The 16,391-nt window shown below is 45.7% G+C and overlaps 2 protein-coding genes across 2 annotated transcripts in view; both read left to right on the plus strand.

Moving 5' to 3' along the window:
* The window catches only part of LOC310791528 (uncharacterized protein), a 220,712-nt gene that overhangs the window by 54,507 nt on the left and 149,814 nt on the right, over positions 1-16,391 (plus strand).
* Positions 1-16,391, plus strand: part of LOC310791111 (NACHT, LRR and PYD domains-containing protein 3-like) — a gene marked incomplete at both ends in the record, with an annotated part of 70,088 nt that overhangs the window by 47,227 nt on the left and 6,470 nt on the right. The window contains one exon of the mRNA XM_083652812.1: positions 2,168-2,284. Within this exon, the coding sequence (XP_083508938.1) occupies positions 2,168-2,284 (117 nt within the window). The remainder of the gene's footprint in view (positions 1-2,167; positions 2,285-16,391) is intronic.

Here is a 16,391-nt window from a genome sequence, read left to right on the forward strand (position 1 = left end):
ACCATAGCTGAGGTTGGGGGGCACGCTGGGCAAACTAGGCTGGACGCTGCCTAAGGGGGGTTGTATGCTCCCAGGGTCGAACAGGTCAGAGTCAGGTTGAACAGGCTCTGCCTCCTCACCGGTCTTGCTCTGCTGTTCGTCTTGGTTTTGCTCTACTGGTTCATCAGCCTCCTCCTCTTTGCCACCATCCCAGCCTTGAGCACTGCCTTGCCACGACCACTCATCCCACAGTTTCTCTCGTCGTTTCCTCAGCTTCCTAATCCGGTCTCTTGACTCCGTTATCTTGGGTCTAGGAATCAAGTTTAACCATGCAGTTAACCCTCTGTCAAGCTCGAAGACCTCCCGTTCCAGGCTCCTATTCATCAGCTCGTGCTGCTTCCCGGTCATCTGCCGGTAGTCAGTTTTCTCAGCCTGGTCCATGGCTGATTCAGCCTCATCTCCGAGGGTGCGAATTGCCTCCTCAGCGAACCTGGTCCAGAAGCTCTTTTGGATGATTTGTTCAGTCTCATCAAACTTGCAGTCGCAATCCGCTGTTTTCTGATCGATATGCTCTGCATTCTCTTCTGCCTGTTCATCATCTGCTTCTCTCAGGGCCGTGGCATACTCAAAGCCAGCATCTCTGACTCTGGTGTGCTCCATTTTAAAGTTCATCCAATCGTCTCTCATTTCACTTTCTCCCAGTGCGTTAGCCCTGGAGGCGAGATGGTTGGCTTTTCTGGTGAACGATGTCTGGACTGCTGAACGCTTCTGCTTAAGCTTCTCCAGCTCATCCTTTGTTGTTGCCATCTTGCTACTTTGTCTTGCGTTTACCGATGGTTTCAGCTTTCAATGCCACCTGGGCTCAATAGTCGTTTTCCTCTATTGGGTTTGTAGACTGTCCCTTCTTCTTGGCTTTAGCTTATTTATTCCTCGGCTAGCAGGTTAGCAGATGAGCAGACAGCGTTTATGGATGGGCTGTTAGCTCACAGTCAGATTGGTTAAACAGTCCTTTAATTATTATTCTTTATTTGTCCTTGCTTCAAGGTTGTCCGGCCTAGTTTTCTCCAGAACCGGGGCCTTGGTTTATGACTGTTCGGATCTTTCAAAGTTTAGCCCTCCGAATAAGCTTGGCAGGCAGCACACTAGAAGATATGACTCGTGTTTGTCTTTTGGTTTGTTTATTTTTAGTTCCAAATGACCACAGGTCATAAACCTGAAATAATCAGATACAAAGAAGCAAATGTTACATGTATGTATGTTCAATAAACTGCAACTCCTAAGAGCTGTCTTCATTTTTCAATACACAGAACATAGATTTCCTTAAGCTTGTCAATTATTTCTTCCATTATTAATTATCATTCTACATCTCTTTAAACCCACATAAATGTAAGTAATATATTCTCTAAATATACACAAGCAACATTGTACATATACCAGTAATGTAGTCCAACACATACCACAGCCATAGATTGTACACAGCAGACCCCAAATAACTACAGTGACTTCACTTCCCAGAAAGCTTAGCGCCCTAGGCGCATGCGCAAAGCAGTACCTAGCCGGCATGCGATGTTACCAAACAGTCCGAGTCTAGCCACTAAACATGTCGCCGGCAAGACACAACACCATGACATTCAACATGACACGTTAATGCAGCGGATCAAACAGCAACGGATTATGGAGTTCAAGTCAACGTTTACCACGCTATCATTTCCGTCAGCCAACGAAGCATTTAAATTGACGCTAATGTCTCGGCTAATATTGGACTGAGAATGCTGCTCAGCTAGCCGAGAACTAGCTGAGGGCGCTACGTTAATCTCACATTAGACTGAACGTTTATACTCCACAAATTATAAATTTAACTAAAGCACATCGGGATAATGTGGTAAACGTGACACACAAAGTTATTTATGATTGAACCATTGACAGCAGGCTATTTTACAACTAGCAGCTTATACATACCAACGGTCTGTGCGCTCCTGTCAACGATTTGATCACAAATGAGCCGCTGCTGCACAACATTAAAGAGCACCTACAGCAGCCGCACGCACCCACAACCACACAATTTAAATAGCATTTTTCTCTGTTATCAGAGGAAAAGTGGCTGCGGCAGATCCATAATTATACTAAATGTCCCAAAAGTCTTGACAGTGTGTGTGTGTGTGTGTGTGTGTGTGTGTGCAGGTTGTCAGGCTGTCAGCTCACAGAGGAAGGCTGTGATTATCTGGCCTCAGCTCTGAGCTCCAACCCCTCCCATCTGAGACAGCTGGACTTGAGCTACAATAATCCAGGAGCCTCAGGAGTGAAGCTGCTCTCTGCTGGACTGGAGGATCCACAATGGAGACTGGACTCTCTCAGGTATGGAGAGGTTAACGTCTGCTAGAAGGCTGTGCCAACTTGTGAAAAACTGATGTTTGGTCAGGACCCCTTTTTAACGCACTGGATACCCCTTTTTCCTCATTCTTCAAAACCACGACAGCATAGCAACAACTTGTGTCACGGTTATGTTTAGGCACCTAAAGCAACTCGGTTAATGTTAGAGAAATGGTTTGGGTTAGGCAGGCATAAATAATATTAAATGTAATGTAATGAAATGTACTTTGAACATGCTGGGAATCGAACCCCGGTCTCCAGCATTGAAGAGGAGGGTATATACTCTGCCTGCTCCTCTCTCTCTCCTTGCCTGTTCATGCCCATTTTCTCTGTCCAGAGAATAATATTCCTGTATAGAGTCGTTTCCATGTTGCCAGACACTATGACAGTTTGAGTCTCCCAGCAGCAAAACAAGCTATTTTAGTGAACTAGGGGTGTTAATGATTAACCGATAGTCCGTTAACTGCGTTAAGAACGTAACCGATTAAAATTAATTAACTGTTTTGACTGACAACATTGTTACTTTGTGTCATCAATTCAGTCTTCATAGCTCAGTGTGTTAATTATACCAGTCCAGCAGAGGGCGTACCTCGCCCAGCTAGCGCAACAGAAGGAGTGGTCACGTGAGAAGGTCGTCACACATGCATGAGGAAGTAGGAAGTGAATTGAGCAAACATGAAACAAAACAGATGCTAAAATTAGCCGCAAGCTTGCGCTAGCAACAGCATAGAATGATTACACTCTAAAAGTAAATCTGTAAATACTGCGACGCCGTTCTCAAAATTCAACTCCAGGGGCAATTTATGATTCCCCGACGAGCATCGCTCAACGTCACGTTACGTTCCACTATCGCTGGACGCTGATTGTGGACGCTGTCACTCATAAAAGTGATAGCTAAATATTAATACTAGGCGATTGAAGCAGGCATCGTGCGTGCAGACTAGAGACAATAACAGAGAAGCCTTGCTTTATGGTGGAAAAGAAGCGTGGTGGACGGTGAGGGATTTCATGAAGTTTATTGAACCAGGCGATAACGTCCCCCTTTGCTGAAATTACTATTAACTCATTGAGTGCATATGACGACTAAAGTCGTCAATTGAAAAAGTAACGTTCAGTGCCAATGACAACTAAAGTCGTCAATTGCGTTTTTTGATGGTGGGACGTGGATCTAAGCCTATTACATCTCCTATAAAAATATGGGAGCTATTGAATGTGTATAACCTATTTTACAGACCCATTAGGTGGCGACAGTGCTCTCCAGATTAGAGAAAGTTGAGGGAAAAAAAGCAGAAAAAGCCTGCTTTTCAGTGTCGCGCTGGGAGCACAAGGCTGAGCGCTCCGAAAATAGACTGGGTGCAGGCACTTTGAAACGCGCAGCAGAAAGCCTATAATCGGACGCAGCTTCATCCCAGCTCACAACCGAAACCCCAGAAACGCAGACGAACGCGAGCCCCATCCAGACTCCCCCGACGAGCGGCCGCCATCTGAACGTGGATCCGTGAGGCAGCAGAGCCTGCCATAGCAGCCAGCAGAGACTCACTTGACACACGCAGCAGCCACTGCCAGCCAGCAGAGCGAGCAAAGCCACCAGAGACACTCCCACGGACGAGGAGTTTGGAGTTGAGGGGGGTGTGAGTGCCGTTTATTGAAGGAAATTACTGTTCAGATGTTTCAGGTCAGAAAATATTAGTTTCAGAGTCAGTGATTTGCTTGAAATGCTATATTTCACAAAAGGCTCAATAACTCAGCTTCTAGATAGAAACGCCTGATTTTGCTGTTTTTGACCTATCTTCTCCGGCTGATAATTAAAGAACGGAAAATGATATCAATAAACTTTTTTTTGCTGCTGATACAATAGAGTCTCATCGTTCTTTGTGCGTGTTCGGTGTTTACATAGTAATATCACACAATATTCTGTGGGCCTCGAGAAATCACTGAAAACGCTCTGAAACTCTGGCACTGGGAGCGTCCATTCTCCAAAAGTGGCTGCCACTCAATGAGTTAAGGACTGGCGGCTGTTCAAAGGAGGTGAGCCTTATTGTTTTTAGGCTAATTATAGTTTTATTATTATTTTCATGCCATGAATGTCACATAAATGATATGCAGCTATTGTGTGACTGTGAGGTTAAATAGAACTTGAACTGAGAGAAAGACGAGACTTGATATTTTTTTTACGGGGGGGGGGAGAGAAACAACGTTAACAATTAACCGATTAACTGATTGTTAAGTTGCGCAACTAACGGTTAAGGAAAATGCAGGAAATTCCCATCCCTATAGCGAACGTGGAATGACGGTGCGCAATTGCCCGACTGGGTTACACTGGTAGTTGTTTGACGAGCTGTAAACTAGACTATCTCAGTGAGTACTCAACCAATAGTTATAACTGTGGCCCGTGCATCTCTACTGCACCATGATATCGGCACAACATCGTTATCAGACGATAACGATAGCCTTATAATCGGAAATGTAATTTCTGACACGGCAATTATGCTCAAATGCTTGAATTAACGTTGTTGTTGTCGCAAGCGGTACATACATGTAGATAGCTCTGTGGAGCCGATGGGAGCTACTATGCGGTTGTGCTAATGATACGAGCTGATATAGCTATGTATTTGCTGCTAAATCCAGCTATGGATCCTCATTGTAGCTTCATGCTGTTCAGTTCACACAGTTCAGTTATGGAGAGAGAAGATTTTGAATGAAACTGAAACGTTCAGCTGTTGATCCTGAATCTGAGAGTGGATTCAGTCGCTTTGAATAGTGTGAACCAGAAGGGGAGCGGACAACCGCTTGTCACACAGACACACACACGCGCGCGCGCGTGTGCGCACGCACACACACACACACACACACACACACACACACACACACGGCCTCTTGTTACATGATGTCAGGCTCCACACTCATTACTCGTTACCTAACTTTATGTGGTTAATTTAAAGAGTCTCTCCTCAACACTGCAGCTGCTCCACCAGTTATTATCTATCAGTCTGTCTCCTCAACACTGCAGCTGCTCCTCCAGTTATTATCTATCAGTCTGTCTCCTCAACACTGCAGCTGCTCCACCAGTTATTATCTATCAGTCTGTCTCCTCAACACTACAGCTGCTCCACCAGTTATTATCTATCAGTCTGTCTCCTCAACACTACAGCTGCTCCACCAGTTATTATCTATCAGTCTGTCTCCTCAACACTGCAGCTGCTCCACCAGTTATTATCTATCAGTCTGTCTCCTCAACACTACAGCTGCTCCACCAGTTATTATCTATCAGTCTGTCTCCTCAACACTGCAGCTGCTCCACCAGTTATTTTCTATCAGTCTGTCTCCTCAACACTACAGCTGCTCCACCAGTTATTATCTATCAGTCTGTCTCCTCAACACTGCAGCTGCTCCTCCAGTTATTTTCTATCAGTCTGTCTCCTCAACACTGCAGCTGCTCCACCAGTTATTATCTATCAGTCTGTCTCCTCAACACTACAGCTGCTCCACCAGTTATTATCTATCAGTCTGTCTCCTCAACACTACAGCTGCTCCACCAGTTATTATCTATCAGTCTGTCTCCTCAACACTACAGCTGCTCCACCAGTTATTATCTATCAGTCTGTCTCCTCAACACTACAGCTGCTCCACCAGTTATTATCTATCAGTCTGTCTCCTCAACACTACAGCTGCTCCACCAGTTATTATCTATCAGTCTGTCTCCTCAACACTACAGCTGCTCCACCAGTTATTATCTATCAGTCTGTCTCCTCAACACTGCAGCTGCTCCACCAGTTATTCTCTATCAGTCTGTCTCCTCAACACTACAGCTGCTCCACCAGTTATTCTCTATCAGTCTGTCTCCTCAACACTACAGCTGCTCCTCCAGTTATTTTCTATCAGTCTGTCTCCTCAACACTGCAGCTGCTCCTCCAGTTATTTTCTATCAGTCTGTCTCCTCAACACTGCAGCTGCTCCACCAGTTATTCTCTATCAGTCTGTCTCCTCAACACTGCAGCTGCTGCTCCAGTTATTCTCTATCAGTTTGTCTCCTCAACACTGCAGCTGCTCCTCCAGTTATTTTCTATCAGTCTGTCTCCTCAACACTGCAGCTGCTCCACCAGTTATTATCTATCAGTCTGTCTCCTCAACACTGCAGCTGCTCCTCCAGTTATTATCTATCAGTCTGTCTCCTCAACACTGCAGCTGCTCCACCAGTTATTATCTATCAGTCTGTCTCCTCAACACTGCAGCTGCTCCTCCAGTTATTATCTATCAGTCTGTCTCCTCAACACTGCAGCTGCTCCTCCAGTTATTATCTATCAGTCTGTCTCCTCAACACTGCAGCTGCTCCACCAGTTATTCTCTATCAGTCTGTCTCCTCAACACTGCAGCTGCTGCTCCAGTTATTCTCTATCAGTTTGTCTCCTCAACACTGCAGCTGCTCCACCAGTTATTCTCTATCAGTCTGTCTCCTCAACACTGCAGCTGCTCCACCAGTTATTATCTATCAGTCTGTCTCCTCAACACTGCAGCTGCTCCACCAGTTATTTTCTATCAGTCTGTCTCATCAACACTGCAGCTGCTCCACCAGTTATTTTCTATCAGTCTGTCTCCTCAACACTGCAGCTGCTCCACCAGTTATTATCTATCAGTCTGTCTCCTCAACACTGCAGCTGCTCCACCAGTTATTTTCTATCAGTCTGTCTCATCAACACTGCAGCTGCTCCTCCAGTTATTTTCTATCAGTCTGTCTCCTCAACACTGCAGCTGCTCCACCAGTTATTTTCTATCAGTCTGTCTCCTCAACACTGCAGCTGCTCCACCAGTTATTTTCTATCAGTCTGTCTCCTCAACACTGCAGCTGTTCCTCCAGTTATTTTCTATCAGTCTGTCTCCTCAACACTGCAGCTGCTCCTCCAGTTATTATCTATCAGTCTGTCTCCTCAACACTGCAGCTCAGGCCCGGTGCCACAAGGGGGCCTAAGGGGGCTTTGCCCCCTCAGTTCAATTTTCTGCCCCCTCACTTAATTTCTTTTTTTAAAGAATAGTTAATCTATAAAGGCCAGTTAGGCAATGTTTGTACCTGACATGTTTCGGCTGCTGTTGCTGCAGTCTTCATCAAATTTGATCAGTTTAAGTTGATGTAGGCTACCCCCTGTAAACATAGCTCTGTTGTTTCAGAATTGGCAGGGAAGCGCTATTTGCTGTGCTTTGGTTGTCACAAGGTGTCAGAGATGTAGCTATTTATTAAATTTGAACCTCACTGCATGTTGTAGTGATCATGACGTGATTAAAACACACACACACACACACACACACACACACACAGAGAGAGAAATCAGCTGCACCCAAGCACACAGCATGCCATGAGCAGAAAGATGGAGACAATGCATCTGATCACTTTATTTCTTTAATTTAATGAACCTGGCACTGACTGGCTATTATTTTGTTTATTTTTTTGTCGATTTTTGCAGCAATTGTTTATTCTATGACTTTTCATATAGACATATGTTCAGAGTGCTCCAGACAGGTCCCGCATTTCACGTTATGCAAAGCTCAGCTCTATTAATGCCTTAATCTGCTGCTGTGAAATAAATGTTTTATTTGATTTTGAATAGTAGTCTTTCTTGTGTTGTTATTGCGCTTTTCAGAGGTTATTATGGTTAAAAGGTCCAGAAATAGGCATAGCGGGTATATAACCTATGTTTTACGATATAAAAATATATTTAAAAAAAAATCTAAAAAAATCAACAACAAAAACTCAGCCCCCTCCCCAGTTATAACCGCCCCCTCAGTCATTTCATCCTGGCGCCGGCCCTGCTGCAGCTGCTCCTCCAGTTCTGTGTCTTGAGGCCAAATGTAGTTTTTCTTTAAAGTCTAAAGTTCATGAGGTGGGAGAAGAGAAACCACGCCGCTGTCTGTCAGTGGAGGTTTATTAAAATCTGATAGAGAACTGAGGCCTCTGATTACTGGTGCTACTAGTGTCCAGTAAACTAAAAGCACAGGAAGCCGCCATATTGGTCTGCAGTAAACGTTACTATGGTTACAGACATTATTGACAGGAGTGGAGTGACTCGTGTTAGTGTACAGACTCAGTCTGGTCATGTGACTCAGGTCTGCACCAACATGAACATTGACTCTGATTCATGAAGTCAGTGTGAACAGAGCTGCTAGAAGCTGAGGAATATTGTTTGATGTTGAATGGAGGATATTAGTGATGGCGTCTGGAAAAATCCCTCCTATGGAAGGTTATGAAGGTTATTTGTTCATGATCAAAGAGATGATGCTGTCTAACTTTATTTACCCCCCTCCCCCACAGTGTGGACCATGATGCAGTGCGGTGGTTGAAACCAGGCCTGAGGAAGTGTAAGTGTGTATTTAGTTTGATTCAGTTTCTATTGAAATAGAAAGCTCATGTGTGACATCTATTCATTCAAATCCTATTCTGAAACAAGATGGCTGACAAAATGTGTTATGATGAAATTGAAGAAATGAACTGTCAGTCTGTTAATACCATAAAACTTCAATTAAAAGCCAAGTCCCATATAGACACCATTCCCTTTCAGTGGCCAGATGTCGCTACACGTTTTGAAAAATAAATGCTGGCCTAATTATTTATTTATTTATTTATTTATCTGTTTGTTTATTTACTTGCATTCAAACGTCCCAGGTCAGATCACTACAGAGAGAAAAAATTGCGACCTGAAATTCAAGCTGTCAGTTTTTTCTTTTTACTGAGAATGAACCGTGGAATGATGGTGCGCAATTGCCCGACTGGGTTACACTGGTAGTTGTTTGACGATAATGCTCGAGCTGTAAACAAGGCTAGCTTGGTGAGTACTCAACCAATCTGAAAAAATTATGTCACGATAAGTCCCTTAGACACATACAGTGTGGAAAATAGGGTCCAGGTTGGGAAAAAAACGAAATTTTAAGCTTTAAAAACTTTAAGCGCCCTCACAAAGTTTGAAGTTGATCCGACAAATAGTTCTAGAGATAAACCACTTTCTGTGTTTGCCAGTACTGTAGGTGGTGTTATGCCGAGTCTGTGTGCGTGGGTTGAGGTAGGTGTGTGTGTGTGTGTGTGTGTGTGTGTGTGTGTGTGTGTGTGTGTGTGTGTGTGTGTGTGTGTGTGTGTGTGGGGTGTATCGGTCACAAAAGTGACATGGGGTCACATGGTGACTAAGAGACAGTGCTACCTACCCTGCAGAAGCAGAGCACACAAACACACATACACACGCGAGCACACACACACATACACATATACACACACACACATACACACACGCGAACACACACACACAGACACACACACATACACACGCGAGCACACACACACATACACATATACACACACATACACACGCGCAAACACACACATACGCACACATACACACACACATACATACATACATACCGTACATACATGCTGGAGCCAGATCTGTTTTGTATTCCTTTTGTCACCCTCTGCTGGTTGTTGTGGGTAGTGTCTTCTGGAAGCAGAAGCTGCTTCTCTTTGTGCCTGAGGCAGGCAGCCACACTTGCCTGCTGGCTACAACACTGACTACGTTTACATGCACACAATATTCCGCCATATTCGGAAAATGACAATATTCCGACTAAATGAATAATTCACTAATATTCCCGTTTACATGCAGCCGTAGCTCGCCCTCCCCGACACGTGAGGGAGGGGGGGAGAGAGAGAGATGCAGGTAGGCGGAGCCACAGAGTTTTTCTGTTGAGAATAAACAGAGCAGCACTATTCTTACGAGCATCACTTGGTCCATTTCAGGATCTTGCTGCTGAAAGGTTTGGTGTTGCGCATCCAAGTCTTTCATAAAAAGTAGGCTAGCAGCCTACGTTATTACCTCGCAGGCTAGCAAGCATTGTGGACTTCCATGGGCACTGGGCACTATAGGCTACTCTCTCTTTAAATCAATGTTTCTCATCTCCTCCCGATCAAAAATGTCTGCTTTTCTTTTTGCATGCCAGAGATGATGGATTATTATGATTATATCACCTGTTCTAGCACTTTCTAGCACACATAATTTGACCACAAACAGGCAACATGCGTCGCAAACTGCGGTAAAACCCCTGATTGAGACGCATATTCCGAATGCGCTGTATACATGATCAAAGAATCCTCCGAAATCCCGAATAATACTGGAATAACCCAGATGTCTTAATCGGAAAATGCTAAATTCGGAGAAAGGGCAAATTCGGAAAATGCAACTGGAATATGCTGTTTACATGACCCTTCTCAAATTCAGAATATTGTCATTTTCCCAATAATAGTGGAATATTGTGTGCATGTAAATGTAGTCACTGATGTCATCCTCTTCTTCATAGTTTATACATGATGACATCATCTTCTTCATAGTTTATACATGATGACATCATCTTCTTCATAGTTTATACATGATGACATCATCTTCTTCATAGTTTATACATGATGACATCATCTTCTTCATAGTTTATACATGATGACATCATCTTCTCCATAGTTTATACATGATGACATCATCTTCTTCATAGTTTATACATGATGACATCCTCTTCTTCATAGTTTATACATGATGTCATCCTCTTCTTCATAGTTTATACATGATGACATCATCTTCTTCATAGTTTATACATGATGTCATCATCTTCTTCATAGTTTATACATGATGACATCCTCTTCTTCATAGTTTATACATGATGACATCATTTCAAATTGTTTTATTTATTTAGTTTTAATATATTTTAAATTGTAATATATTTCATGTATTTTGGTCTGTGATACGTGAAACCGTGGTATTTTTGTCCAAGGTTATCATACCGTCAAAAACTCATGCCGGCACATCCCTAGATACCATTTGTTTATTATATCGCAATCACAATCGCAAATCGCAATATTGTCCACCATAATCGCTAATCTCACCTTTCCCCCAAATCGTGCAGCACTAGATTCATTTTTCCAGAGGTAAACAGGAAAAGTGGTAGACGGAAGTGCACCTCTTCTTCTCTGCAGGTAGTGGGAGAGACCGTTTGCGCATGTCTGTAATCAGTTTCAGCTGGGGCCATGTATACGCAGATTGAACGTGGATCGCTTTATTTAGCGTTCATGTATACAGATCAAATCAGATTCGTATAATCCGACTGATTTCAATCAGATTGAGGAAAACAATCCATGTAAACGGGATCAGTCTCTCTCTCCCTCAGTCTCTCTCCCTCTCCTCTCTCTCCCTCCTCTCTCTACTCCTCTTCCTCTCTCTCCCTCAGTCTCTCTCTCTCTCTCCTCCTCTCTCTCCCCCCCTCAGTCTCTCTCCCTTCCTCTCCTCCTCTCCCTCCTCTCTCTCCCTCTCCTCCTCCCTCAGTCTCTCCCTCTCCCTCCCTCTCCTCCTCTCCATCTCCCCCCCTCAGTCTCTCTCCCTTCCTCTCCTCCTCTCCCTCCTCTCTCTCCCTCTCCTCCTCCCTCAGTCTCTCCCTCTCCCTCCCTCTCTCTCTCTCCATCTCTCTCCCTCAGTCTCTCTCTCTCTCCCTCTCTCTCCCTCAGTCTCTCTCTCTCTCTCTCTCTCTCCCTCTCCTCCTCAACCTCTCTCTCCCTCAGACCCCCTTCTCACCAAACATGATCAACTCACATGTACTCACACTCACCCTGTCAAGTCCTGTCCTGCTGCTGCAGTGTGGTTGGCTGCTTTGCTGTATTTCCGTCTTCGATTGGTCTATTTTGGTTTTGGCCCCTCCTCTCGTCTTGTCGTTTGTGATGTCCTGACGCCAGGTATCCCAGCATGCTTTGCAAGGTGACGAGCGACAGACGGCAGGGAGGGAAGGAGGGGTCATTTCGAAATCGACCAATTGAAGGCGGAAATACAGAAGAGCAGCCAACCACGCTGTAGCAGCGGGCAGGGCTTGACAGGGCGATAGTGAGTACATCGCTCACCGCCCATGTTGGTGTGCAGGGGCCGTCAGTCTCTCTCCCTCTCCTCCTCTCTCCCTCAGTCTCTCTCCCTCCCTCTGCTCCTCAACCTCTCTCTCTCCCTCAGTCTCTCTCCCTCCCTCTGCTCCTCTCCCTCTCCTCCTCTCTCCATCAGTCTCTCTCCCTCTCCTCCTCTCTCCCTCAGTCTCTCTCCCTCCCTCTGCTCCTCAACCTCTCCTCCTCTCTCCCTCTGCTCCTCTCCCTCTCCTCCTCTCTCCATCAGTCTCTCTCCCTCTCCTCCTCTCTCCCTCAGTCTCTCTCCCTCCCTCTGCTCCTCTCCCTCTCCTCCTCTCTCCCTCAGTCTCTCTCCCTCTAGTCTCTTAGAACAGACGAGTTGGCTTCCGCAATTTTCAAATGCTTCCGCCATACCGTCTATAATTCGTGGGGGAGAATCATGCACCAACCGGAATGGGAAGCAGAAAGGCGGGTCTTCCGCTCATTAGGCCAATCTGAATCCAATATGCCGCATTTTTCGTGGACACACGTGTCGTGATTGGTCGGTTTTTTCCCAACTTCCTTGTGCATGTTCTGGGGGTGTAACGTACAGACTGTTTAGCGGCATTCGCCGGATGTAGATGAGACAGTCTGTTTTAAGAGACTACTCTCTCTCCCTCTGCTCCTCTTCCTCTCCTCCTCTCTCCATCAGTCTCTCTCCCTCCCTCTGGTCCTCTCTCTCCCTCAGTCTCTCTCTCTCCCTCTGCTCCTCTCTCCCTCAGTCTCTCTCTCTCCCTCTGCTCCTCTCTCTCCCTCAGTCTCTCAAATTCAAATTCGTTTTATTGGCATGAATGTCTCAAGTACAATATTGCCAAAGCATAAAGAATTGATAAAACAAAATAACATTAATAAAATACAATTGATTTCAGTTACAATACATACAGGAGTCACATGTCAACAGATCATATTAATTCATTGTTTTTCCCTCTAATGTCATGGCAGAGTGTTAGCCTACATATTGTGCAGCTGAGTCTGTCAATTGTGGTTCTTCACCTAAACAGTTTCATCAGTTCATCACACGTTTTTCCCTGATATGACGAGTCTGCTGCTCTGACCTGCTGCAGGAAGGCCTCTGACAGCAGGGGGCAGTCTGCTGACTGCTGCTCTGAGCTGCTGCAGGAAGGCCTCTCTGACAGCAGGGGGCAGTCTGCTGACTGCTGCTCTGAGCTGTTGCAGGAAGGCCTCTCTGACAGCAGGGGGCAGGAGAGGAGAAAATGGACCTCACTTTCTATTTCCCCTGAAGAACACTGTTTACACACTCTCAGTTCTCTGGGCCTCCATTGCTTCTTATGAGGCAATGGAGGGAGGCTGTCAGGCTCGGAGGCGCGCGCCATTATCGTTATAAATGTAAATAATATTCCTGGAATGCGTGTTTTAACGAGCCAGTTACATTTCTTTGCATTCTTAGACATTACCGTTTGATTTAGTTTGCATACTTGCTCAAGTTAGTAGTTAGTTTATGGGCTAGAAACTCTGCCAGATGACAGGCACTAGGCGCCATTTTCCCCTTCATTTGGAAGAGAAAATGATCCTGAAATGAAGATTTGATTGACAGCTGCATGTCGTGAAATGATTGGTTGAAATGGGGTAGACATTTGATAGTACTAGGTGACGTCAGCAAACTGTAAATTACTGTTATCAATGAAATCTTGAAAAACGAACTTTTGATGTGAAAAAGTGTGAAAAACTAAAGAAATTAGATTGTTGTGATTTGTTTGCATACATTATTAAATAGGTGCACTGCATACCCAGGTATTTGAACTAAAAGAAAAGAAAAGTCATTTTTGGGTTCAGCTCGACTTTAAAGTCGAGTGCAGCAGGGAAATTTCTCTCTGTCTCTCTCTCTCTCGGATAGAGAGGGAGAGAAAGAGAGAGAGAGATGGTTTGTGTGTGTGTGTGTGTGTGTGTGTGTGTGTGTGTGCGCGCGTTGCTGAGAGGAAGAGATCTCTGTCCGTTCTTTGCCCCGACAGCGCTCGCTCAGTGTCTGTCTCCCTCCCACTTTGTGTGCTGTGTGTACGCTATGCCTCTCTCTCTCCCTCTCTCTCTCTCTCTCTCTCTCTCTCTCTCTCTCTCTCTCTCTCTCTCTCTCTCTCTCTCTCTCTCTCTCTCTCTCTCGGGACTAGTGAGAGAGAGAGAGAGAGAGAGCAGCATAGCGCTCGACACAGCTTGGTGACGCGAGGTTACTCACACACACACACACACACAGTAGGGCGAGTTGCGCGCGTGTACAAAGGTTATATAGAGCTTATGACGTCATAAGCTCCTGCATTTTAGCACCTCGCGCACTGCTCTCTTCAATGAGGAAGTACCTTGTAGAATCTTGTAGAAAAGTGTCGATTTTAAGGCTTTGGGTTGAAAGTAATGTATAATAATTTCGGAGGCACACAATTACTAACATAAGACCCTAAATAACATAGTTAGAACGTTTTTGTGGATTTTGGTTTCCAGGGACTTTAAGGATCTCTTAAGGATCTGTTTCTGTGGGTGTTGTGTCCCATGAGGTGTGTCTCTGGTTCATTGGTTAACTCTCTCCCTCCCTCTCCTCTCTCTCCATCAGTCTCTCTCCCTCAGTCTCTCGCCCTCAGTCTCTCTCCCTCTCCTCTCTCTCCCTCAGTCTCTCTCCCTCTCCTCTCCCTCTCCTCTCTCTCCCTCAGTCTCTCTCTCTCTCCCTCAGTCTCTCTCCCTCAGTCTCTCTCCCTCTCCTCTCTCTCCCTCAGTCTCTCTCCCTCAGTCTCTCTCTCTCCCCCCTCTCCTCTCTCTCCCTCCCTCTCCTCCTCCTTCTCTCCTCTCTCTCCCTCCCTCTCCTCTCTCTCCCTCAGTCTCTCTCCCTCTCCTCTCTCTCCCTCAGTCTCTCTCCCTCCCTCTCCTCCTCTCCCTCTCTTCCTCTCCCTCTCCTCTCTCTCCCTCAGTCTCTCTCCTCTCTCCCTCAGTCTCTCTCCTCTCTCTCCCTCCCTCTCCTCCTCTCCCTCTCCTCCTCTCCCTCTCCTCTCTCTCCCTCAGTCTCTCTCCCTCTCCTCCTCTCCCTCTCCTCCTCTCCCTCTCCTCTCTCTCCCTCAGTCTCTCTCCTCTCTCCTCAGTCTCTCTCCCTCTCCTCTCTCTCCTCCCTCTCCTCCTCTCCCTCTCCTCTCTCTCCCTCAGTCTCTCTCCCTCTCCTCTCCCTCCCTCAGTCTCTCTCCCTCCCTCTCTCTCTCCCCCAGTTTCTCCCCCTCTCTCTCTCCCTCATCTCTCCTTATCTCTCTCCCTCTCTCATCTCTCTCCTCTCCTCCTCTCCCTCTCTCTCTCCCTCTCTCTCTCCCTCATCTCTCTCCCTCTCTCTCTCCCTCTCTCCCTATCTCTCAGTCAATTCAATTCAAAGAGGCTTTATTAGCATGACCATAGTGAGTTACAGTATAAAGCACATAGTACATGTTAGTACAGACAGAGGGAGAACAAAACTAAAACAGTTTGTAACATACAGAACAGAAACATGATGTTACTGTAACAAAATACAGGTAGTTCCAACAACAACCGTGTCAACAATATTTTGTATTGAAATATATACAGATATATACTGTATATGGGGGCGGCTGTAGCTCAGGAGGTAGAGCGGGTCGTCCACTAATCGCTTTGGATAAAAGAGGTCGGTGGTTCGATTCCCGGCTCCTCCAGTCTGCATGTTGAAGTGTCCTTGGGCAAGACACTGACCCCAAATTGCTCCCGTTGGTGTGGCAGCACCCTGCGTGGTAACCTGCCGCCATCGGTGTGTGAATGGGTGAATGTACCTACTGACTGTAAAGCACTTTGGATAAAAGAGCTATATAAATGCAGACCATTTACCATTTACCATTTACATATTGATTGTGCTTGAAATAGAGAGAGGGAAGGTGCAGTGTGTGTGGGGGGGGGGTGATGTGCTTTTTCTGGAGAGGTGTGTGTGTGTGTGTGTGTGTGTGTGTGTGTGTGTGTGCGTGCGTGTGCGTGTGTGTGTGTCTCTCTCTCCCTCTCCTCCACAACCTCTCCCCCCCTCTCTCTCTCTCCCTCCCTCTATCTCCTCTCTCTCTCTCTCAGTCTCTCTCTCTCCCTCTCCTCCACAACCTCTCTCTCTCTCTCCCTCCCTCTATCTCCT

This window comes from Poromitra crassiceps (assembly GCF_964638095.1).
Source record: "Poromitra crassiceps genome assembly, chromosome: 16".
Classification (NCBI taxonomy): domain Eukaryota; kingdom Metazoa; phylum Chordata; class Actinopteri; order Beryciformes; family Melamphaidae; genus Poromitra; species Poromitra crassiceps.